The sequence below is a fragment of the Sparus aurata genome, chromosome 24 (genome assembly GCF_900880675.1).
Source record: "Sparus aurata chromosome 24, fSpaAur1.1, whole genome shotgun sequence".
NCBI classification, from domain to species: domain Eukaryota; kingdom Metazoa; phylum Chordata; class Actinopteri; order Spariformes; family Sparidae; genus Sparus; species Sparus aurata.
The window spans coordinates 16,295,785-16,319,662 of NC_044210.1; the positions used below are offsets into that span (position 1 = coordinate 16,295,785).

Here is a 23,878-nt window from a genome sequence, read left to right on the forward strand (position 1 = left end):
AAATGTGTTTATATGTGCTACTTTAGGGGAAGGAAATTGTCATATTTCCTATAAATAACTTACTGAACTTTTTTTTTGTGTTTACTTAGGAAGTTATTCTGGAATTTGTCAGCGTAAGCTTAAATCTAACCTTCAGAAGAAGTTCCAGTGTGTGTTTGAGGGGATCGCTAAAGCAGGAAACCCAACCCTCCTGAATCAGATCTACACAGAGCTCTACATCACAGAGGGAGGGACTGCAGAGGTCAATGATGAACATGAGGTCAGACAGATTGAAACAGCATCCAGGAAACCACACAGACCAGAAACAACAGTCAGACAAGAAGACATCTTTAAACCCTCACCTGGAAGAGATGAACCAATCAGAACAGTGATGACAAAGGGAGTGGCTGGCATCGGGAAAACTGTCTTAACACAGAAGTTCACTCTGGACTGGGCTGAAGACAAAGACAACCAGGACATACAGTTCACATTTCCATTCACTTTCAGAGAGCTGAATGTGCTGAAAGAGAAAAAGTTCAGCTTGGTGGAACTTGTTCATCACTTCTTCACTGAAACCAAAGAAATCTGCCGGTTTGAAGAGTTCCAGGTTGTGTTCATCTTCGACGGTCTGGATGAGTGTCGACTTCCTCTGGACTTCCACAACACTGAGATCCTGACTGATGTTAGAGAGTCCACCTCAGTGGATGTGCTGCTGACAAACCTCATCAGGGGGAAACTGCTTCCCTCTGCTCGCCTCTGGATAACCACACGACCTGCAGCAGCCAATCAGATCCCTCCAGGGTGTGTTGACATGGTGACAGAGGTCAGAGGGTTCACTGACCCACAGAAGGAGGAGTACTTCAGGAAGAGATTCAGAGATTCAGAGCAGGCCAGCAGAATCATCTCCCATATCAAGACATCACGAAGCCTCCACATCATGTGCCACATCCCAGTCTTCTGCTGGATCACTGCTACAGTTCTGGAGGATGTGTTGAAGACCAGAGAGGGAGGAGAGCTGCCCAAGACCCTGACTGAGATGTACATCCACTTCCTGGTGGTTCAGGCCAAAGTGAAGAAGGTCAAGTTTGATGGAGGAGCTGAGATAGATCCACACTGGACTCCAGAGAGCAGGGAGATGATTGAGTCTCTGGGAAAACTGGCTTTTGATCAGCTGCAGAAAGGAAACCTGATCTTCTATGAATCAGACCTGACAGAGTGTGGAATCGATATCAGAGCAGCTTCAGTGTACTCAGGAGTGTTCACACAGATCTTTAAAGAGGAGAGAGGACTGTACCAGGACAAGGTGTTCTGCTTCATCCATCTGAGTGTTCAGGAGTTTCTGGCTGCTCTTCATGTCCATCTGACATTCATCAACTCTGGAGTCAATCTGCTCTCAGATGAAGAGCAGTCAACATCCTGGTGGTCTGAGGTTTTCACAGGAAAATCAACACGTTTCTACCAGAGTGCTGTGGACAAGGCCTTACAGAGTGCAAATGGACATCTGGACTTGTTCCTCCGCTTCCTCCTCGGTCTTTCACTACAGACCAATCAGTCTCTTCTACGAGGTCTGCAGACACAGACAGGAAGTAGCTCAAAAAACAATCAGGAAACACTCAAGTACATGAAGAAGAAGATCAGTGAGAATCTGTCTCCAGAGAGAAACATCAATCTGTTCCACTGTCTGAATGAACTGAACGATCGTTCTCTAGTGGAGGAGATCCAACAGCACCTGAGATCAGGAAGTCTTTCAACAGATAAACTGTCTCCTGCTCAGTGGTCAGCTCTGGGCTTCATCTTACTGTCATCAGATGAAGATCTGGACGTGTTTGACCTGAATAAATACTCTGCTTCAGAGGAGGCTCTTCTGAGGCTGCTGCCAGTGGTCAAAGCCTCCAACAAAGCTCTGTAAGTGTGGGGAAGTTTTTTCATAATGCAGTAAATGTGCTGTTATTGATCCAAATAGAAATAATTTTCTTGTTCCGCTCATTATTCTTTATCCAGACTGAGGGACTGTGACCTCTCAGAGAGAAGCTGTGATGCTCTGTCCTCAGTACTCAGCTCCCAGTCCTCTAGTCTGAGAGAGCTGGACCTGAGTAACAACAACCTGCAGGATTCAGGAGTAAAGCTACTTTCTGCTGAGCTGAAGAGTCCACACTGTGTCCTTGAAACTCTCAGGTAAGAATTCATTATTTTATGCCATTAGTTCATGTAACTTTACAGTTGGAGCAGGTCTTGATCATACTCATCATACTAATTCAATTTATTTAAGAGACCCAATATTTTCCTCATGAGTAAGCAGTTGTTACAGTGGCATGAAAAAACAGACTTTTAACAGGCATAAATCTCAAGCACAACCGGACTAAGTAGTGAGACGCCAGCTGTCTAAAGCCTGGTTCATGCTTCTGCGTCGCGGCGACGGCATAGCTACGTCGTCGACCCTACGCCGCCATTGAGCATTCGAAGTTCTGCGTCGAGGGAACGCGTTGTTCTGCAATTCACCGCCAAGCCACTAGGGGGGTGTGGCTGTGTCTTTGTTTGGTTTCGGGGGGTTCATATCGGATTCCTTGGATTTCTTCCGGTCAGACAGTAAACAATGGCAACTGAGATGGAGCGGGTGTTTTTGGAGTCTGCCTGGTCCATTTTTTCCGTGCTGCTCGTACCACAAAAACTTTAAAAATGGCGGTGTTGTTATACTGTTGACTGGAAAAGCAACTGCCGGAAATGACGTTCTGAGCGGACCAATCACAGTCCTTGCCGTTCGTGTCTCGACGCGTCGACGTGACGCATAGTCAGGATTTTTTGGAGGCGCATGAATATAATAAATATTAAACCCTTAAACACAGATGTGCACTGAATTATCAGGACTCTCAGCTGATCTGTGATGTGTGTTGTTTTGTGTGTCTGCAGGCTGTCAGGCTGTCTGATCACAGAGGAAGGCTGTACTTCTCTGGCCTCAGCTCTGGACTCCAACCCCTCCCATCTGAGAGAGCTGGACCTGAGCTACAATCATCCAGGAGACTCAGGAGTGAAGCAGCTTTCTGCTCGACTGGAGGATCCAGGCTGCAGACTGGACACTCTCAGGTATGAAGAGTCCTGCTGCAGCCACAGATAGTCAGTAGCCCAATTCACACTGCTGCGCTAATTCTCTGCCTCCGCCTCTGTGTGAATTTCTCAGAGGCGGCGAGGGGTGAAATTTTGCTCCGGCGCTGATCCGCCTCTGGAGGTAGTATCAGGGGCGCTTTATTGACAGACTGAACCAGTGTGAATAAGCCAGCTGTGCATATCGAGGGCGTGTCGGTCTGACAGTCTGATAACAACACAGGTCCTTCACTCAACTAAGTAAAGAGAAATGTCCCACAAACCAAAGTTACAGGACCAAACAAAAGCTGAGCAAGAAAATACAGCAGATACACGTGACTTCAGTGAATTGTCCCCCAGAAAACAGCCTCCGTCTCCGTTAGTGAGTCAGACAGCGTCGAGTTTACTGATGGAAATTATTTACTTATGTAATTGAGATCCTGACCCACCAAACATCCTTGAAAGTGACAAAGTTACGTCTTTCGCTCTAAATCACTACACGTTATAACAGCATCCATATGATTATAAACTATTCGTGGGTTTAGATTGACAGAATGAAAACGGGGAAACACCTTAAAAACACACAGACGTCATCATCATGATGTGTAGGTCACGCCTCTATAGGAGCCGCAGCGTCGGCTTTCTGTGTGAATTACACGTCAGTTTGTAATCAAGGCGGAGCTGCTTCACTCTGTGTGAGCGACCAACGGCAGAGAATTGGTGAACCGCTGCTGAGTTTGGGTAGTTATCATTATAACAGCCTGCAGGGGCAGGAAAGTTTCAGTGTTTTGCACCACCAGCTAAATAAAATGACAGAAGAAGACATTCTGTGATCAATCATCTGCTTCATTGATTAACATGATATGTGACCTGTGCAGAGCTGCAGCTCTCTACAGTAGTTGGTGGACCTCTGGTTTAATGCTGTTGTAATTTACTTCAGCCTGGCTCGTAGCTGCAGACTCAGTTTCACTCTCAGCTGTTCTGGAGTCTGTTAAAGTGCAGCTGGTGGAAATCCAATGTTTCCTGGTTTTGCTGCTTCAAAATAAAAAAGCTTTCAAATAACTACATAATGCAGGACCTTCATTTTGAAAGATTTATAGGAAGTGTTAAATGCAGGAAGATCGCGTGACAACGTTGCATGAATGGACTTTTAATTTATCTTCTGTGGCAGCAAACAACACATGGTTTCAGTCACTAACTGAGTCTATCCACACACTTTATGTCTGACTACAGTAATAACAGCAGCACTTTACTGTGACTGCAGCAACGTGCTCGTAGCTCTGTCACATACCAGAGAGACTCACTCCCTACCAACACAACACAGAGTAGTGTTTGTTGTTACAAGTTATAGAGCTGCAACTAACAACTATTTTCATAACCCATTAATCACATAAAATCACAAAAGCAGATGTTTTTGTTTTTTTTACATGTCCAGCATTTTATTAAAAGAATAAAACATTGCTGTTACATTTTCCTCTTTAGTCTTGTTCAGTTCACTTTCAAACAACTTACAAATTATAAAAGCAACATTAATGTATTAGAGGTGATGAAATGTCTCCATTATAAGATGCATCACGATGCAGAGACAGAGCATCATCAAGAGTCTGCAGCTCATGTTGATTGTTGATTGTTCGGCCCCAGTGTTGTATCTTAAAGCTGCCATGTGAAAACTAGATTATTGCAGACAAACGTGAAAGACGCTGCAGATGGATACAGCTTTGATTGAAAAGATGCAGCTTTTATTTTGTAGACTGCTGTAGTCTGATTATTGGAAGGACTTTCAGAATAAAAGATCATTAAGGTTTAGAGCCCGACAGATAAAGGATTTTTAAGGCCGATACCGATACAAATATTTGGTGATTTAAAATCCGATATTCCAATATATCGGCCAACATATATATATTTATATTTTTTAAAAATCCAGAAACACGTCACAAAACATAAACACATTTCTGTAACATTAGTTATTTGTAGTTACTTATGAGTCCTCACTGAAATAATATGATAATGCAGTTTAAAAATAAACTTGTTTGTTTTATTGTCACAACAGAACAGAGGACCATCAAAATATATTATAGGGTTTGTGACGTTGTAGAGCAGGGTGCACACACTGTTTTAACTTGTGATCTACTTTCAAAATGACCAGGTCGAAATGACCTACCTACATAAAAAATACTAAACATCTCTTTATTTATACATACACTGAGTATACTTTATATAACACAATGCATAACTGATATTGAGAGAGTAATGTTACCCTTGGTGCTGCACATAAACATTGACAGCAGTAATGCACATAGGTGACAAACAGCCGTCAATACTGCACAGTTTACACACCAGGAGCTGCTGCTGGTTTTCTCCTGAAAGTTTTTGAATGACTGAAAAATGTCCTCTCCCCACGTGTGTTCTTTCATGAGCAGTAATGTTAACAGCTCCTCTTTTACAGTCATATCTGTAAACATCATCTGAATAAAAATGCACATCAGGGCTGTATCGCTGGTGTCTGTAGACTCTATGCTATGCTAACAGCTGATCGACAAGGCTAATGGCTAATCAGCGGAGAGTCAGTGTCTTACTTTTTAACGGTTCGAAAGTGCCTCTCAACATTCTCCTCCTTCGGAATAGCGATGGTAGTTTGACAAATACGCATTTTTTTATATCCCTTCTTTTGTTGATATCAGTTCAAGCCGCTAACCAGGACACTTAGCTCGCTTGTGTTTTGCAGTAGCTAGCTCATTTGCATATACATAGTGACCCATGACCCGTGACGCGTGACCCTACAAGAAGAGATCTCAGATTGGCCGTCCTGTACGTCAATCAGGTGGCAAAGACTCGACCTGTTGTAGAGCGCCCTCTGGTGGATGTTAACACTCATTACATGGTTGGAGGGTGTTTCAACCGTTTATATTTTATTTTTCAAATATTAATTTATCTGCCATTATAAATGCCGAAACCGATAGTTTGGAAAATGCCCAATATGGGCCAATAATATCTGCCCGCTGATAAATTGGTCGGGCTCTATTGAGGATGACGAACAAGGAGATGCATCGAGAATCATCGACAGCTGAATCGTAATGGAATCTTGAGGCCACTGAAGATTCACGCCTCCAAACTGTTTGTTACATGAAGTTAGATATAGTTTTTTTTCTAAAGTGCACATAGCACTCCTTCATCCTCCACCATTGATAGTGGCCTCATGTGTGTTAGCAGCATACTGAGGATACCATCAGTCAGAACAGCTGCTGGCTGTGGTGTCACGGGGCGTCCTTCCTCACAACGTAGTCATCATGTCCCTTACACAACAAAAATATATTTCTCAATATATTATCTGACAGGATATTTCATGTGTATGCATATATTGTGAAATTTAGATATTAATATACCATAGCATATTATATAATGATATATTATATATATGTAATTCATATATTGCAATTTATGGGAAAATACTGCAATTATTGCCGTTTCCACATATTGAATAAATACATAGTTATACTATATAATATATTGTTATATATATTGAAATATGTCCCAAATTAGATATGAGATTATATATTGGAAGAGACATCGTAAATATATGTAAATATATATGTACAATTATATGAGATAATATACCTCAATGTACAAGATAATATAATCAGATCTATATGGGAACATGTCTCAGGGTTCGTACGGGTGCTTGAAATCCGTGAAAGTGCTTGAATTTAAATGTTGTGTTTTCAAGGTCTGAAAAGTGCTTGGATTTTAGTTTAGGTGCTTGAAAGTGCTTAAAACTCTGTTTCTTTCACAAAATTGAGATCAGATTTGATAGTTTGCTTATAACAAGGAGAAATAAAATCAGTAAGAGATCCGTATGTGGAGATGTTTCCTCCTGGGCTCCGCTGGGCCTCTCTGCTCCTCTCTGCGACCTGCCGGTCTGTGTGTGACCCCGCCCCGCCCCCTTCGAAGAGAGACGGCAGGAGATGACAAAATGCCGGGAGGCTCATGTGTTAACGAGCGTTGGCTTGAAAATGATAACTACAAACTATGGTTAAGATAAGGACCGAATAAAAGAGTGGCCTCATGCAAAGTCTGCAAAAGCGATTTGATGATTTGTGCAATGGGAGAGTCTGCGCTCCAGTCACATGAAATGTAAGTTAACTTAAGACTTTGAGTAACTAAGGCCAACGCTGCACGTTAACACTTTGTTTATGTTAACCGCTAACGTTTGCTAAATTAGCGTTTTTACAGACTAAATTATATAAAATGTAGGGTTGTCAAAGTTAACATGTTAATTATAGACATAAACTACTAAACTATAGAAAAAACGTACGCGTTAACGCATGTGATTAATATATTAATATGGGAACCATAATATGCTAAAGAATAATTAACGCACCATTAATCACGTTACGTGACCTCGTTAGGTTAGTGCTTGATTGTCTGTATGCAGTCTGTGGCCTGTGTGTCGTCACACATGCAGCCTGGTAGCAATAGAGAAGTATGGCTGAGGAGAAGGAGTGGAAGTGTGAAAAGGGAATGTTCACTTTTCTCAACTTTTCATTACTTACTTCTGTTAAAGTAAAATTAGATGGAAGCCAAGACTTCTTACAGATAGGTGACACATTTTGACAGTGTTGGGCAAGTTACTCCAAACATGTAATGCATTATTTATTTATTACTTGTTACTGTCATTTCAGTAACCTTATTACATTATAATATTACTGTGTAAACATTTGCACAGATTTTTCCTCCCCTGCTAATCTGGCGGTGTTGGCAAATTTGTATAAAAACAACACACCACTTAATTTTGGGTTTAAAATGCACTGTAACGTGCGTTACTGAGATTTGTACAGAGGAAAATATTACCTTTTTTTTTTTTTTGTAATGCCTTACATTACTGCGTTACAGCAAAAAGTTATGCACTTCAGTAATTGCATTACTTTTGTAACGTGTTACTCCCAACACTGCATTTTGAACATAAAAATGTATGTTAAAAAAGGAAATTACTGGGTGCTCTCAGGTCTCTCTTTGTCTCTGTGCAAGTGTGCCTGAAGAACGCCAAGTGGCTTCCCTCTTTTTTGGATAAAACTTTGTGTTCACCTTTAATTTCTAAACTTTTTGCTGTTATGAAACATAATTTTAGATGTTTTCAGCATAATACAATGTACATAATTGTGATTAAAAAGTGAAAAAAAATAAGTATGAGTTTATATGTTCCTGTAGATATGTATTTTACCCCAGCGATAAGGTGCTGGAAAAATGTGAAAATGACCCTTAAAAGTGCTTGAAAAGTGCTTGAATTTGACCTCTAAAAATGTGTACGAACTCTGATGTCTTAAATGTGTTGAAAAATATATTGATTTACATTAAATATATACATAATTATATTATATACTTTATACATGGTAAATATGAAATAATCTCATGTACAATGTCTATCATATATTTTAAAATGAAAATAATATATTGAATAATACATCAATATAGTTTACATCAACTGAATGAAGTTTATTTCAAAAGCAGCAGCTGAAAGGACATTTCCTCGAAAACACACAGAATATCATATCATAGTTCCAGGCAATAAAATCATTTTTTTTAAACATATTATATTTTTATGATATCCAATCGATGGCAACACAACAATAAATTAACAAAAACACTTCCAATAACATTTGCAATAGGACAACTGTCCATTATAATAAAACAGTCATCAGTGGAAAAAACAGGACAACAGTCCTTTAGTGCAGTGTCATGGACACATGCTAACATCAAGACCCGCTCTGATTGGCCAGCCTTGGCCAGTCCTTCACAGTTGTCCTTGGACTTTTTCTTCTCTTAGTGTCTTAACTCACAGATCCTTTTGTTTATGGCCGTCCGTATGTCTGGAATCTTCTTCCCTGGGTGTTGTTGAACAACTGCATCTGAAAAAGATAATAAAGTAAGAGAGACATCCACAATGTTAGCCTCTGATTGTTGCAAAAGTAAAGATGAGGTGGATACCAATACTGGTAATATTTTTCTTGTATGCCGAGTCCTCGCTCCTCAGTCGGTTTCCTGTAAATAGTTCAGTCTGAAATCAGAACTGGCTTCTCAAGGAACCAAAGTTCTCCAAGGGGCTTTTAGAGCGAGGAGGTTATACTTCTGTATCCACTTTAAGTTTTCCAGGAAGCATTGTGGTCAGTGAGAGCAGCTGTACTTTGCTATAGCCAAGCGTCTGCCTATGGGAGGTGAATTGGTGCTGGGATTTTAAAGGTACTACAGGGGATCCATTTTAATGCTGATAAGATATTTGATGGATTCTAACTAGATAGAGAAATTGCTTTATATCTAAAAGAATATCAAAGCTGTTAAAGCTTTTTATTCATCCATCTGTTTTGCTATTAGTTGTGTACATTTCAGTCCTACGGTGTTTGTTACCCTTTACCATTTACAGTAACTTAAGCAAAATATATTAATCCATTAAACATTTTTTTTACTGTCTTACTGAGTAAAGCTTTAAGCTTCTTGGGGTCCAGAGGCTGCGTCTCTCTGCAGATGGACCGACCTTGTTGACCCCTCCCGTCAGGTTGGACTTCAGTAGGACATCAGTGCTGAACAGGCCCAGCAGAAGGGTGCGGGCCTTTCCTTTCACTGTGGGTTGTGCTTTTGCAGTCTCCCAGCAATGAGCAGACACTCCGGTGGAGTCTCATTCCCTAGTTGCACTTAATTAATTGTAGGAAGGAAAGAAACACAGGAATAAAAACAAAGAAAATCACCAATGACAGAATGTTTTATGTTATTAATTGATCATTTCAAAACTGTACTTACTGATGTTGGTTTGGGAGATGTGGGTTAAGGAGGTGGTGATTGTAGAGCAACACTGGCCTCACATTCACTTTCACCTTGAAATGAGGGTCTTCACAGCTGCAAATAGTGATGGAATTTCTGGAAAATATGGCCCACCGAATTTACCACAACAGGACTCCAAACAAGTTGTAAACACATAACATGTAAACAAAAATAAACAAAATACACCTGCGCTCATTTTTGGTGTCTCAAAGTGTAACAAAATGTGTGAGGGGTTCTGAAGCTAGCTAGCTAATAGCTGTTAGTCACTTGGGTCCTGCTTCATTAGCTAACACTAACGTCAGCTGGCTAGCTAGAAGTTCGAATGAAGGACTCATGTGACTGATGGTCGCTAGCCAGCTAACATTAGCGGCCGTTAGCGCGCTAGCTAACGGCCACTAACGTAGCTAACGTTAGCAAACGTTAGCTAACAGCCGTTAGTCACGCTAGTCCTGCTTCATTTGAACTTTTAGCTAGCTAGCTAGCTAACGTTAGCTAACATGTCTGGAGACATGTGAACCACAGACGGACAGAAAGAAAGAGATTCCTGGCTTCATAGTCAGATGTTCCTCTGGTCACATCTGGACACATCATGTTCACCACAGCAGATTTCAGACTGAGAGACATTTTCTGTCATTGTTTCTGCTTTTAATGGCATCAAACATGACATGAAGTTCTCCTCACAGTAACTATTACTGCTGTAATATACATCAGATATCAATCCAGCACCAAACTATAGTAACATGAACATGTCAACACATGAAACCATGAAACTGTTTCTATCACAAACAGGTTCAGTGACACTTGTGAGGTTCTGGAGGGAAACAGTCTGGGAGTCTCTGTCACTTGGTTTTGTGGCAAAGGTCGGGAACCAACGTCCAATGTTTTCTGATTGATTTATTACGTATAAATTGTATTTGTTTCTTTGCTCAGTAAAACAAAGCAGCAGAAACACAGCAAGAACAAAAAGCAGACTGTGCAGCTGAGATTCAGAAAAGCCCTCCAAGCTTCAAACAGGAATCGGACCTCAAAAGTTCTGACGTCCAAATACAAAAGTCCTATAATATAGAAACATAAGCACAAGTTGACATTGGATCAAACAGCAAGCGTAAGGTCGCCCACAGGAAACAGCAACAAAATCCAATAAAATAAAGATGAAGTGATAAATCCAACAGGAGGTTTGTGTGTGTTCTCAGATGTTGTCATCCTCTTTCACACACACCAACATCCTGTGGCTCACTCTCAGTGTGTGAGGAGAGTGGCAGAGGTGAAGAGGTTCAGGGAGAACAGGGAGAAGCAGCCTGATGGACAGATTGTGTTTCTGTGTATGAGAGTCATGTCATGTCCATGTTTGCATGCTGAAAGAGGATGTGCTGCTCTGACCCCCCTCCTCCTTTCAGGGTGGAGCCTGCTGGAGTCCGATGGTTGACACCAGGTCTGAGGAAGTGTGAGTGTCTTTTTACTTTCAGTCATGAAAACACTGTGACATCACTCATTCACATCTGTGATGTCATCATCACACTGATGACACATTAATAACTGCAGCTGTGTTGTGTCTTTTTCTCTCCATCAGATTCCTGTGAGCTCACAGTCGACACAAACACAGTCGACAGATACATCAAACTGTCTGACAACAACAGGAAGATGATATATGTGAAGGAGGAGGTTCAGTCATATCCCGATCATCCAGAGAGGTTTGAGTCCTACTGGTGTCCTCAGCTGCTGTGTGGAACTGGTCTGACTGGTCGCTGTTACTGGGAGGTCGAGTGGAGAGGAGATGTTTCTATATCAGTGAGTTACAGAAGAATCAGAAGGAAAGGAGACAGTGAAGACTGTGTGTTTGGATTCAATGATCAGTCCTGGAGACTGTGGTGCTTTGATGATGGTAGTTACTCTGTCAGGCACAATAACAGAAGAACAGTCATCTCCTCCTCCTCCTCCTCCTCCTCCTCCTCCTCCTCCTCTGGTAGAGTAGCAGTGTATGTGGACTGTCCTGCTGGCACTCTGTCCTTCTACAGAGTCTCCTCTGACTCACTGATCCACCTCCACACCTTCAACAACACATTCACTGAACCTCTTTATCCTGGATTTGGACTCTACTGGTCTGGTTCCTCAGTGAGTCTGTGTGGTGTTTAGTGTGCAGAGTCTCCTCCTGTCACAGAAACATTGTCAGTGCTGAACAGTTGAGTCTGTACAGGATCACAGTCACATCAATCTTTCAGCTTCTTGTAATAAATTCATCAGTCAACTTTGTACAAAATGATTCAAACTGATTGAAAAGATTCTTCATTTACATTTTAAACTTCTTCCATTAAATTGTGTAAATTGTGTTGACTTGTACTTTCTGTCATGTGTTGTTTTGAATTCTGGCTCTTGTTCCAATAAAATCCAGAACTATTAGTGAAATGTAAGAAACAGAAAACATTGACTCGTCTGCAGCTTTAATTGTAAAGAATCATTGTGAACAAAGTTGTGAATGGACAGTAAAATCTGATCAAATGTACTCGACACTCCACCTGAAACACTCTGACTTGTTTCATGTGTTTCTAATAATGAAACTAAAAGTTTGATGGTGTTGGTTAACACATGTAATTATGTCTGTAGTGACGTGATAAACTGCACAACATCTGTTCATTTCTGTGTGATTATTATATGAGAAAAAAACACATTTTAAAAACAATCATTGTGTTTCTCTCAGTGTTTTGTGGCTGTTGAAGTCCGGCTGTATTTTCAGGACGTTTGTTGGATTTGAATCTCATCTGTGAAACTAAACAGCTGTGAGAAAAGTCTTTCTCTGTCTGACCCGGTGGCTCCACTTGTTACAGACCAGTTTTAAAGTCCAACAAGAACCACTTGATTATCAGTATATAGAGGGTTTTGTAGGTAAAGAGGAATAAAGTAGAGCAGGTATAGAAGATCCCCTACAGGATGATAGTTCCAATTTACACCAAGAGGATTCAGGAGATTTGAACCAGTAGCAAAGTTTACTGATGTGAGCAGCCCAATAGTAAGTTAGAAAATGAGGTAATGCAAGTCCTCCACTAAGTCTGCATCTCTGCAGTAAAGTTTAACGAACCCTCGGTGATTTCCCACCACAAATAAAAGAACAAATGATCTTATCCAGTGAGTCAGAGAAATATTTTGGCACAAAAGAGGAACTGACTGGAATAAAAATAGAAATGTTGGTAAAATATTCATTTTAACAACATTGATCTTGCCAATTAATGAAAGGGGGAGGTTACCCCATCTTTGAATATCAGATGTAATCTTTGAGATAATGGGAGTGAAATTAGCAGATGCAAGGCTCGACAAAGAACGAGTCACGTTAATCCCTCAGTTAGGGCTCTATGAAATCCGTTTTATTTTTTCCCAAATTCCGTTTTATTTTTTCCCAAATTCCGTTTTTTCCGTTTTAATTTTTGGGAATTCCGTTTTTTCCGTTTTAATTTTTGTGAATCCTGATTTACTCTTATTGTACTACCAAAAACAGTGTGTTTTTAATGTAAATAACTCAAATGTACACAAATTAAATAGAAATTACCTTAAATTAATTGAGGGGACAAACATATTTCCTCAATACTGTACCATACAGTACAGTAAAGTGCATCAAAAATATTTTGACTTCATCATGTCTTCATACAGTAGTATATTTTGTGTTTGTATGGGTTTCATTGAATAAAAACATGGTCAGCTCTCAGGCAGATCCAGAAAAGCCTCCCAGCCCAGGCAGAGTCAGCTAAGAAGGCTGTGGCTAACAGGGCCAGCTAGCTAACAGCAGCTACTGTTAGCAGCAGTTAACAGTCACTCTGGTATTATATGCCAATAATATGAATCGGACAGTGGCTAACAGTGGGGGGGGGGGGTGCGCGACCGCTCGTCAACGTCAGTCCGGGGGGGGGGGGGGAGAACCGCTCGTCAACGTCAGTCCGGGGGGGGGAGACACGGACGTACAGACAGCCGGTCATCAACTCCGTCAGCCGGGGGACGGACGGACGCTCATCGCCGTCAGCCGGGAGCTCCTAGCCGTCAACCGGGGGACGGACGGACGGACGGACGGACGGACGCTCGACACTGTCACGCGCGGAGTATAGCGGCGCTGACCGAGCGGTATAGCGGCGCAGCGCCGCTGTTCCACCGTCTGGGGAGAACCCTGGTTCACCTGACACATACAAGTCGTTCGGGAACTGCTCGGCTCTGTACTGAGGGGTAAATGTCAAGTTTCTCAGCTTTTTCGTGCAGTTTTCCCCAGACAAAAGTTCCTCTTCCACACGAGAACAACATTTCAGTGAAATTATGTCAAATTCCGCGATATTCCGTGTTAAAAAGCAGATTCCGTTTTAATCGGCCAATTCCGCGATTCCGTCCGCAATTCCGTGATCGCGGAAATCATAGGGCCCTACTCAGTATTTAAACCCTGATGGACTAAATTGAAAAGGTGAATCTGACTGTTGAAGATGACGTGCTGCAGTATTAATGGGAAAACACTCACTTTTCCCCAAATGTAATTTATAACCTGAAAAGGTGCCGAAGTTCTCCAGAAAACTTAAAAGAAATACTTAAAGCTGAGGCTTCACACAAATATATGATTTTTACTACAATAAACTTTATTTATACAGCAGCTTTAAACACAGAGTTTACAAAGTGCTCTGACAATCAAGCAGAATCAAGAACATTACAGAATAAACACTGAACAGAAAAAGGTAATGCAAATAAAGAGATGAATAAAAGAATGAGATCAATAAAGGACGATAAGACGACGACATCACATCACAGAAATGAAGAGCAGATTAAAAGATTCAGAGCAGTGTTGGGACCAGCAGATGAAGTCGTTCATTGTGGATTTCAAAATAGACTCTAATACACACATAAAGGAGTTGTTAAGGCTTTGGGTCAGAACGTCTTTCCCCACCACAGTCGTTGAGCCGATGTGATTCTGGTTCCTCTGGTTCACACTCCTCCCTTGATGGAAGGTTAACTCCCTCTCCACTCAGACCATGTGAACACTTCCTGACTGACCTCCTTAGTCCTTGGGAATGAAGTCAGCTCCTCAACCTCCATCCAGACACAGAGATAAGTTACATGACTTCCATCTTTCTGAAACACACAGTGAGGTCACAGGTAGTTTTTCCCCAGAAGATATTCTAGCCACTGTTCCCAGTCTCTGATGCATGACACCTTCATCAGTGCCCATCCCTCTGAAAGGGAGACCAGATCAGTCCAGGAGTGCCCCGCCTCCTCTCTGCACCTCCATGACAGTGATAACAGCTGTCCTGCCCCTGACACATTTGTGACGCCCTTCAGCAGCAAAACCTGCCTGAAGGACCAAATTTTAAATCTGCCAAAATAAGTCTGACTACCACTTAATGAGCATTGTAATCCAAGGAGTGAACACAAACACTGCTGGACACTCCAGAAATGACTCTATCATTGTAGGTGCCACTCTCTGCATCTCACCCTAACAAACTGATATCACTAACTTTCCTGTTCTCACTAACCCAGAGATTAACTGAGAAACAGGTATTTAGTGAATTCAGTGTCATAACTATAGTGTTTATCTGGGTTTTCCTTTTCTTTGTGTAACTTCTGATCTTGATGTTCTGTTCATGATTGTTGCTGAGCCAAGATGGAGACTAAGCCGATGCCCAGCTGGTTACTGAACTGCCCAGATGTTACCAATATTAATGAACTGACAGATGAACTCCTTAAAACTCTGGATTATACAAGTAGATTTGTGCTCTCAGGATCACATGTGAAGCAACATCCTGAGACCTGAGGGGGGATTTGTGGACTTCAAAAATGTGACTGACCAGGTCGTCAAAACTCAGAGAACTTCTCCTCACAGCAGCGATGCAAGATCCTGCTAGTATTCCAGATCAGTCAGCGGCAGAGCTGCGACGCAGAGCTGACCAGCTAACTACACAATCCAAAGAACAAGTTAGCACCGAGCTGCTATCCCTGCAAAGGAAAGGACGGCCAGTTTCCTCCACCTGCTGTTTTTCATCAGACTGCTGCTTTATCTTCACTGTTTCACTTCAGTTTCAGCACAAATGAACAATAAATGATAAATATTACAAATATGACTCGTTGTTTGCCAAATGATGAATCAAAACAGTCATTAAAGGATTAGAAGTGTTTCTCAGTAACTTCACATGTTGACACTGTAGTTCTATAAATCAGAAACACATTGAATGGACTCAGTTATGCCTGTTATTGAGCGACACAAACATTTTCTGAAAACAAATGAAAAGATGTAGAATTTGTGAGATTCTGACCAGTTTAGTGTAAAATCAACATTTGTTTCAAAAATCTCCTCAGAATGAGTTTTTGTCCTGAAACAGTCAGAAGAAGGCAGGTCGCTGTTTAAAATCAGGAAAAAATAAAGTCTCAATATTATTAATTCATTTTGTAATAGAAACAAAACACAGACTGTTTACAATCCCAGAGGGTTCACCCTGTTATAAGTCAGTGTAGCATCACAGTGGTTTTGAAGCTGTTATCTGAAGGTAAAGCAGTGACATGAAGTTACTTTAAGGCCTGAATTGCTTTCACACACAAACATCAGCTGGGAAACTGCCTGGTCTTTGAGCCAAGATGGCTGCCTGTGTGAGCAGGCAGAGAGAAGCTGTGGTTTGTCCTGGTGCTTTGAATGATGACACTGTGATAAGAAGGTGAGTTCAGTCTGATCTGAGGTCTGATGTGTTTCACAACAGTCAGGACTGTTATTAATGTGGAGGGGAAGGCAGCACAGGGTTGAGCACTAGGACCCAGCAGGCATCAGGGCGTGTACACAGAGTGTGAGAGCTCACCTGGGCTCCTCCTCCTGTGATGAAGCACACCTGAGAGACCGTCAGCAGCTGAGGACGGACTGTGTTTGCTCTCACCTGCTGCTTTCAGTCCTTTAAAGGTAAGATATGATTTAACTTTACAATAACATTCAGCTAACCAGCTAACATTCAGCTAACCAGCTAACATTCAGCTAACCAGCTAACATTGTGAGCAGAGTGAAGAACAACAGTGTTGACGTCCTGTCAAAGACGTCTCTGTGTGTCCGTCCTGTCTCCTAACTGCACTCTGTCGCTCAGAGGTGACAGTCTGACAGCCTGTAGCTTCAGCTGGAGATGGAAAAGCAGCCAGTTCACTACTGAGTCTAATAAGTCAACAACATAAACTCACTAAATGTCAAGAAAGGAAATATTTTGACTCCTACTTTCTATATAAACAGAAAAATCCAACCGTCCACCATCTGAACTCAAGTTTGTGTCTCTGACTGAACTGAGATCAGTTTAATCTGCTCGTTAACTCGTCGTCAAACTCACTTCATTGAAACTGGACCTGAACTGAATCACAGTCACAAACACTAACATGTAACTTTACTGTGTGGTTGATGAAGAGCTCAGGTGGATCAACAGCACAGCTCCATGTGTTGTTAGCTGATGAACACTGTTTACATATAACTTTGACTGTGACTTCATAGGATTGGATGTAAAATGACAGATGAGCTGTTTGGACATGTTGTTAATTTGGTTTAAAGGGTCAAGTGAATGTAAATCTTGTGAGAAATTACATAATTTTCCATTCAATGTGCTGTAAAGAACAGGAGCAGGATGTGAGAGGAGGAGGGGAGAACCCCGTTTAGGTGGAGTGTCATAAAGTCACATGATGGGCATTTCTCTCTACATGAGGTGTTACAGGAAGGTAGATAAGATGACATTTACTGTCCTAATAAAAGGGTCACTGTCCTGGGAACGACATGATCAACCCAAACCTCAGGTTGTTTTGGGAAGAGATGATGGATGACTGTTGTGAATGCAGGTAGCCCCCTCTGTGTTTTGTACTTAAGTCAGTAACATTCGGAGGACGGCAGAGAACACTCTTGTCTTCCCTCCATGCAGCATTTATTAAAGAGATTCATCACGCTGAGTCTAAAATAGAGACTTAGCAACTCTCTACCTCACAATAGAGAATGTCCACTACAAACTGCACTTTCACTGTAACAGCAGCCGTTCAAAGAATAAGATTCAACAGGATTTATGAACCTTTTTAAATTTTTTTCCAAAAATCAAACATTCAAATTAACTGTCCGACTTGTTTCTTATTCTCTTCAGAGGAGCTGAGCAGCACTGACGCCATTTTGAATGTCTGTTCCCTCGACCGTCACTGTGAAAACAACTGAAGTCAGAAGTGAAGTCGTGCAAACAAACCAAGGTAACAAGTTTTGTTTTGTGTCGTCTCTTGATCTGTTTGTTCTCCTGCCTGGTGACTCATTCAGGTGTTCTTTAATAACAATATTTTAGCTGGCGCCCTGTTGCATCGCAGTCAATTTCATAATCAACTTTCATACACTCACACAGAAACTGCATGTATGTATTCAAAATTGTATTTCTTTTAAGTCAAAAATATCACACCAAATAAAAACTGAAGAAAGAAAGTGATGAATTAAAAATACAATATGAATAAGGTATTGCACAAACATGTTAGATAATATTCTATGCTGAGGTAGAGGGACAGAAGCACCTGGTGCTGTGTCACTGGGCTGGAGGTGAAATATTTTAAAACTGCATCTGATCGTATATGTGACCACTGCATGTTACATTTTAATAACAAAAACAGATGCTTGGTGTGTGCTATACATAAGACAAATATTGACTAATAATTAAAATTTGATGAGATCCATTCAACTTCTTTGTCATTGTAATGAAATTCAGACTAACCAGAGTGCAAAAAGCAGTAAAGTACAGTGAAATGTATATATTTATAATGTTTACAACTACCCTATTACTTATAAAGGGGATGGAAAACTAATAGCATTTTAACTGACATACAAGCAGGAAAACAGCCAACAGGTTAAAATAACACCTGAACAGGCCTGACGTTAACTTTCCAAATGTCCCTGAAGAATTTAAGATGGAGTCAAATTAACTAATGTCGACTCGAGCTATTTACTGATTATTAAACAATGCTACCATCGTCCAAAGTAAGCTAGCAAGTTAGTGTGTTTCAGTGTTTTGGACCTTGTGATTCCACTACAGTATCAATAAATCTCTCTGTTGGTCTTGGGGTCAGCTCGCCTCTCGACCCCCTCACAGAGGGCAGGAACCCAGAAAAAACATCTGTCCATAAATTAATAGGCTCTGCTATGAAGTTATGTTGCTGTGGGTTATATAATATTTCAAAATAATAGTAGTAATAGCACTGGTAAAATGTTTTATTTATTATTATTTGCATTTTTTTCTCCCCCCGTTTGTGGAATTATTGAATACCTTCAGAATGTAAAAAGAACATTAATTCTGGTAGATATCTAGTTAAAAAACTCCAAACTCACAGAGTATTTGCAGTGTAGCTGTAGGACTTTACAGGCTCCTTCAGTTTAATTCTAGTTTTTACTTGTATTTTCTTTTTTCATTAAAATCCAAGAAACAAGTGAAGAAACAACAGTGTTGTTTTTGAGTCTCTGAGTCGACCGTCACTGTTAAATGTGAAGTGAAGTGAAGTCGTGCCAACAAACCAAGTCGACCTGTTTGTTGACTTGTCATCAGATGTGGAGGGCAGAGAACTTAAAACTATTCCAGCCTCTCCTCTTTGTTTAAACACTTCCTTCACTCAAACACAAACTGAAAGCAGGACGCCATTTTGTTTAAAGTCCACAAAAGTTCTTTCTCATGAAAACTGATTCTTTCCATCCAAACTTTACACACAGCTGTCATATATGTAGCAGGTAGATGGCAGCCGTTGGGTAAAATGTCCCTCGCCCATAGCCATACTTTACTTCCGGGTCTTAATTGACCAGCTGGGCATCATACATAAGCTGTGGCATGTCGATGCTCTCCCTCTCTTTTCCTCCTTGGTCCGTGACTGTGTCAGCGTGCGTCTGCGGTCCTTGTCCAGCGTGGTGCCGGCTTCTCCCCTCATCTCTGACGGTGTCGACGTGTGTGAGTCTGCGGTCCCTGTCCAGTTTGGTGCCGGCTTCTCCCCTCATCTCTGACGGTGTCGACGTGTGTGAGTCTGCGGTCCCTGTCCAGTTTGGTGCCGGCTTCTCCCCTCATCTCTGACGGTGTCGGCGTGTGTGTCTGCTGTCCTGGTCCAGCGTGGTGCCGGCTTCTCCCCTCATCTCTGACGGTGTCGACGTGTTTTGGTGTCGGCTTCTCCCCTCATCTCTGACGGTGTCGGCGTGTGTGTCTGCTGTCCTGGTCCAGCCTGCTGTCCTGGTCCAGCCTGCTGTCCTGGTCCAGCCTGCTGTCCTGGTCCAGCGTGGTGCGGGCTTCTCCCTTCGTCTCTGACGGTGACGGCGTGTGTGAGTCTGCTGTCCTGGTTCAGCGTGGTGCCAGCTTGTATGAAAAACTTTGCGGACGCTGTGAGTAGTGTATGGGGATTGCCACTGCTGTTTTGTTTTGCTTAGGTTTTGTTGAATTTAGTTTGTTTTGTGTGACTTGGTTGTGTAGTTTCTATGTAGGTTTTTCTTATTTGTTCTTTTTTTTGTATAAAGTTAATTCTTCTGGGTAGGGTTTATTTCTGCTTTTGTCCCAATTAATTTATTTCCTACCAAGGAGGAAAAGAAACTAACAGAGCTGCAATGTCTATTTGTGTTTTTATTGTATGAAGATTTAATGTGTTTCTCCGTCTGTGTGAGTGCTGTAGGGGCAGCGGCAAATGAGGCCGGCCGATGGTGGAGGGATTGGTGACAGTCTCTCACCTGTACTTCACACTCCTTCTGATTTTGTGTGCTTGATTTGCACGTCCCTCACGATTTATAGTTGATCCCTTTTTCTTGTTTGGTTTTGCTGTGTGCATGTGTGTAGGACACTGGAGTGGGGTGAGTACTCTGTCCCAGTGTAAATTGTCCCCCTGCTGTCTGCGGCCTCGGCCGCCCATCCTCAGTACACTCCTAGTCATTTCTTTTAACCGCTAGCTCTAATAAATTGTCTCTTAATATTGATGTGGGCAGCTCTGTAAATAAAATTGTAAATCTTGGTGGGAAACACCCTTGCCTCGGTCCATCATTTTTGTCGATCTGTATCAGTAAAAGAATCTGTGGCTTAATTGGGTGATTGAAGTATTTACAGTGCTGATAAGATTTTTAAGTAGATGGTGAAATCGCGGGCCTTGCCACGGTCCGGTCACATTCTGGCGTTGTTGGCAGGATACAGTGACTGTTTTGGTGGATTTTGAGACAAGGGTTTTGTGTTTTGTTTTTTTTTTTTTTTGGTTTTTGTTTACTTTCCCTCTCTCTTCTGCCTCTTGAGTTACACCAACTTAGTTTTTGATTTATTATATATATATATATTTTTTTTTTAGTTCAAAGCAAAACAGCAGTGTGCACATCGAGGGACCTGCCTGTTGCTGCCTCCCTGTGGGTCTTCCCAATCAAGTTTGAGTGCTCAAAGTGACTGTGTACCCTGACTCTTTTTTATCCTGGCCATGGCCACTGAGCTGCAGGAACTGAGGGACCTCGTCCAGCAGCTGCGGGCTGAAAAGGAGCAGCTATTGCAGGAGCAATTAGCAGCCGACTCTCTCCCTTCGGACTCCGACCCAGGTCGTCCCACTGATTCACAAAACTCTGTTTCCAATAACCCCCTCCCTATTGAACGGTTGTTTTATATACCTAGGGAGCGAAAATGTCCTACCTTTAGGGGAACGTCTGGTATCCCAGTAGAGGACTGGAATGAGGAGATGAGGGCGACCTTAAGGGCGAGACAGTTAAGACCAATTGATCAAGCTTATTTCATATATGACCATCTAGAGGGTGAGGCTAAAGATGAAATTAGATACCGGCCTAAGGCAGAGAGGGAGGACCCAGAGCGAATCTTTGCTATCCTCCAAGATCTGTATGGCTGCCCTAAATCTTATGTGTCTCTGCAGCAGAGTTTCTTTTCAAGAAGGCAGCTAGATGGAGAGTCACTCCAAGAGTTTTCCCATGCCTTGTGTTGCCTTGTTGAGAAAGTTGACCGTTGTGCCCCTAGAGGAATGCGTGTCTCCCCCACTCTGCTTAGAGACCAGTTTGTAGAGCATGTGTTTGACACTGATCTTCGACGGGAATTAAAGCGAGTCGTGCGTCAGCACCCAGATTACACCCTCTTAGATGTAAGAGCAGAGGCCATACGCTGGGAGCGGGAGGGCAGACCTGATGAGCCTCGGGGTAGGAGTTTTTCAGTCCCCTCTTTTAGCTCCATGCAGGTGTCTGAGAGCAGACCACCTAGTTCAAGTAATTTGGAGATGATGGAGTTGAAACAGATGCTACAAAAGCAACAAGAGCAGCTTAACCAGTTGACCCAGGGCCTTATGGCATTACAAGCATCTTCCAGACATCCTGTTAATCACAAACATCTAGACTCTGTTATATGTAGGCGTTGTCGTAAACCAGGTCACTATGCTCGAGAGTGCCATAGCCAACGTGTTGTTTCCCAAGTAGCCCAGCAGCCCAGGCCCCCACATCCCACCTCAGCAACCTCAGTGGCTCAGGATGTGGGAAACTTCTCCCCCCTGATGTGAAGAGCCAACCATCAGGAGGGGAGGATGCAGGCTCAGATGCACAAAAGTTAGATACTAAGACTATGGCCCTTAATCTAGTAGCCCCCTGCCCCAGGGTAAGAGTTAGCCTTGGAGGTGTACCTACTAGCCTTCTTCTAGACACAGGGTCTATGGTTACGACCATTTTTGAAAGTTTCTTCACGCAGCATTTTCAAAATGCTCCAAAGTCATGCTGCTGGCTTCAATTGCGTGCTGCTAACGGCCTTGAAATTCCCTATGTAGGCTATGTGGAGCTGGATGTTACTGTGCTTGGTAAGGTTGTACCACAGCGAGGTATTCTAGTCGTCAAAGATCCCCCAGGCCAAGCACCACCCTCAAACTTTCCTGGTGTTTTGGGCATGAATGTGATAAGGGAGTGCTACCACCAGTTGTTTAGTCAACATGGCTCTGAACTTTTTGATCTCCCGCTTGTGCAGCAGGCTCCCCCATCATGGCAGCAGGCTCTACAGCACTGCCACCAGACCCAGGCTCACGCAGCTCGAGTCACGAAAGGGTTGGTGCGGGTGAGAGGTAGGCGTCCCGTGACTATACCAGGGGGTACGGTTAAGTGGGTGACTGCTACGTGTGCTTCTCATTTTAGTGAGTCCTCAGGTGCTGCCTTGATTGAGCCCTTGGATGACAGTCAGTCCCTCCCTGAGTGTGTGCTCATCTCTCCAGCCATGGTCACCATCACTAATGGCACAGTGTATGTGCCAGTAGTAAATGTAGGAGAGGTAGATGTCCTGTTATACCCCCGCCACCCCATAGGGCTTTTGAGTCAGGCTCAGGTCATTAGCTTGCCAGAGGGAGTCTCCACTGTAAAGCAAAATGTGGGTGGGGTCATAGCTATGGTTTCAGCCCAAGAAGCCCAAGCCAGCTCAGTTAGACAGCACATTGAGTCAATAGATTTATCGACACTTTCGGAGGCCGATCAGGGAAAGGTTAGGTCCATGCTTCTTGAACATGAGACTGTGTTTGCAGCTTCTGACCTGGACCTTGGTTGCACTAATCTGGTGACGCATGACATCCCCCTGCTTGACAGTGTTCCCATTAGGCAGAGGTACAGGCGTATTCCCCCCTCTGACTATGATGAAGTTAGGGCCCACATACGTCAGTTGTTGGATAGTCAGGTCATAAGGGAAAGTTGTAGCCCCTATGCCTCCCCCATTGTCCTGGTGAGGAAAAAGGATGGCACCTTGAGATTGTGTGTAGACTACAGACTGTTGAATGGCAAAACACGAAAAGATGCCTTCCCCCTCCCACGGATTGAAGAGTCACTGGACGCCCTTTCAGGAGCACAGTGGTTCTCCACTATAGATTTGGCTAGTGGCTACCATCAGGTTCCAGTCACTGAGCAGGATAAAGTGAAGACTGCCTTTTGCACCCCTTTTGGCCTTTTTGAGTTTCAGAGGATGCCATTTGGTCTGTGTAATGCACCCAGCACGTTTCAACGACTGATGGAGCGAATGTTCGGAGACCAACACTGCCAGTCCCTGTTGCTCTATCTGGA

General features: G+C 42.5%; 1 protein-coding gene and 1 long non-coding RNA gene across 2 annotated transcripts in view; one reads left to right on the forward strand and one right to left on the reverse strand.

Moving 5' to 3' along the window:
• LOC115576509 (NACHT, LRR and PYD domains-containing protein 12-like) overlaps positions 1-23,878 on the forward strand; it is a gene marked incomplete at its 3' end in the record, with an annotated part of 70,151 nt that overhangs the window by 10,337 nt on the left and 35,936 nt on the right. The window contains exons 3-4 of the mRNA XM_030409047.1: positions 90-1,884; positions 1,981-2,154. Of these exons, the coding sequence (XP_030264907.1) occupies positions 90-1,884; positions 1,981-2,154 (1,969 nt within the window). The remainder of the gene's footprint in view (positions 1-89; positions 1,885-1,980; positions 2,155-23,878) is intronic.
• LOC115577248 (uncharacterized) lies at positions 8,535-9,690 on the reverse strand. Its single transcript, XR_003983054.1, has 2 exons — positions 9,524-9,690; positions 8,535-8,960 (listed from the first exon to the last, which is right to left on the reverse strand). It is a non-coding gene; the product is annotated as an uncharacterized LOC115577248 (long non-coding RNA).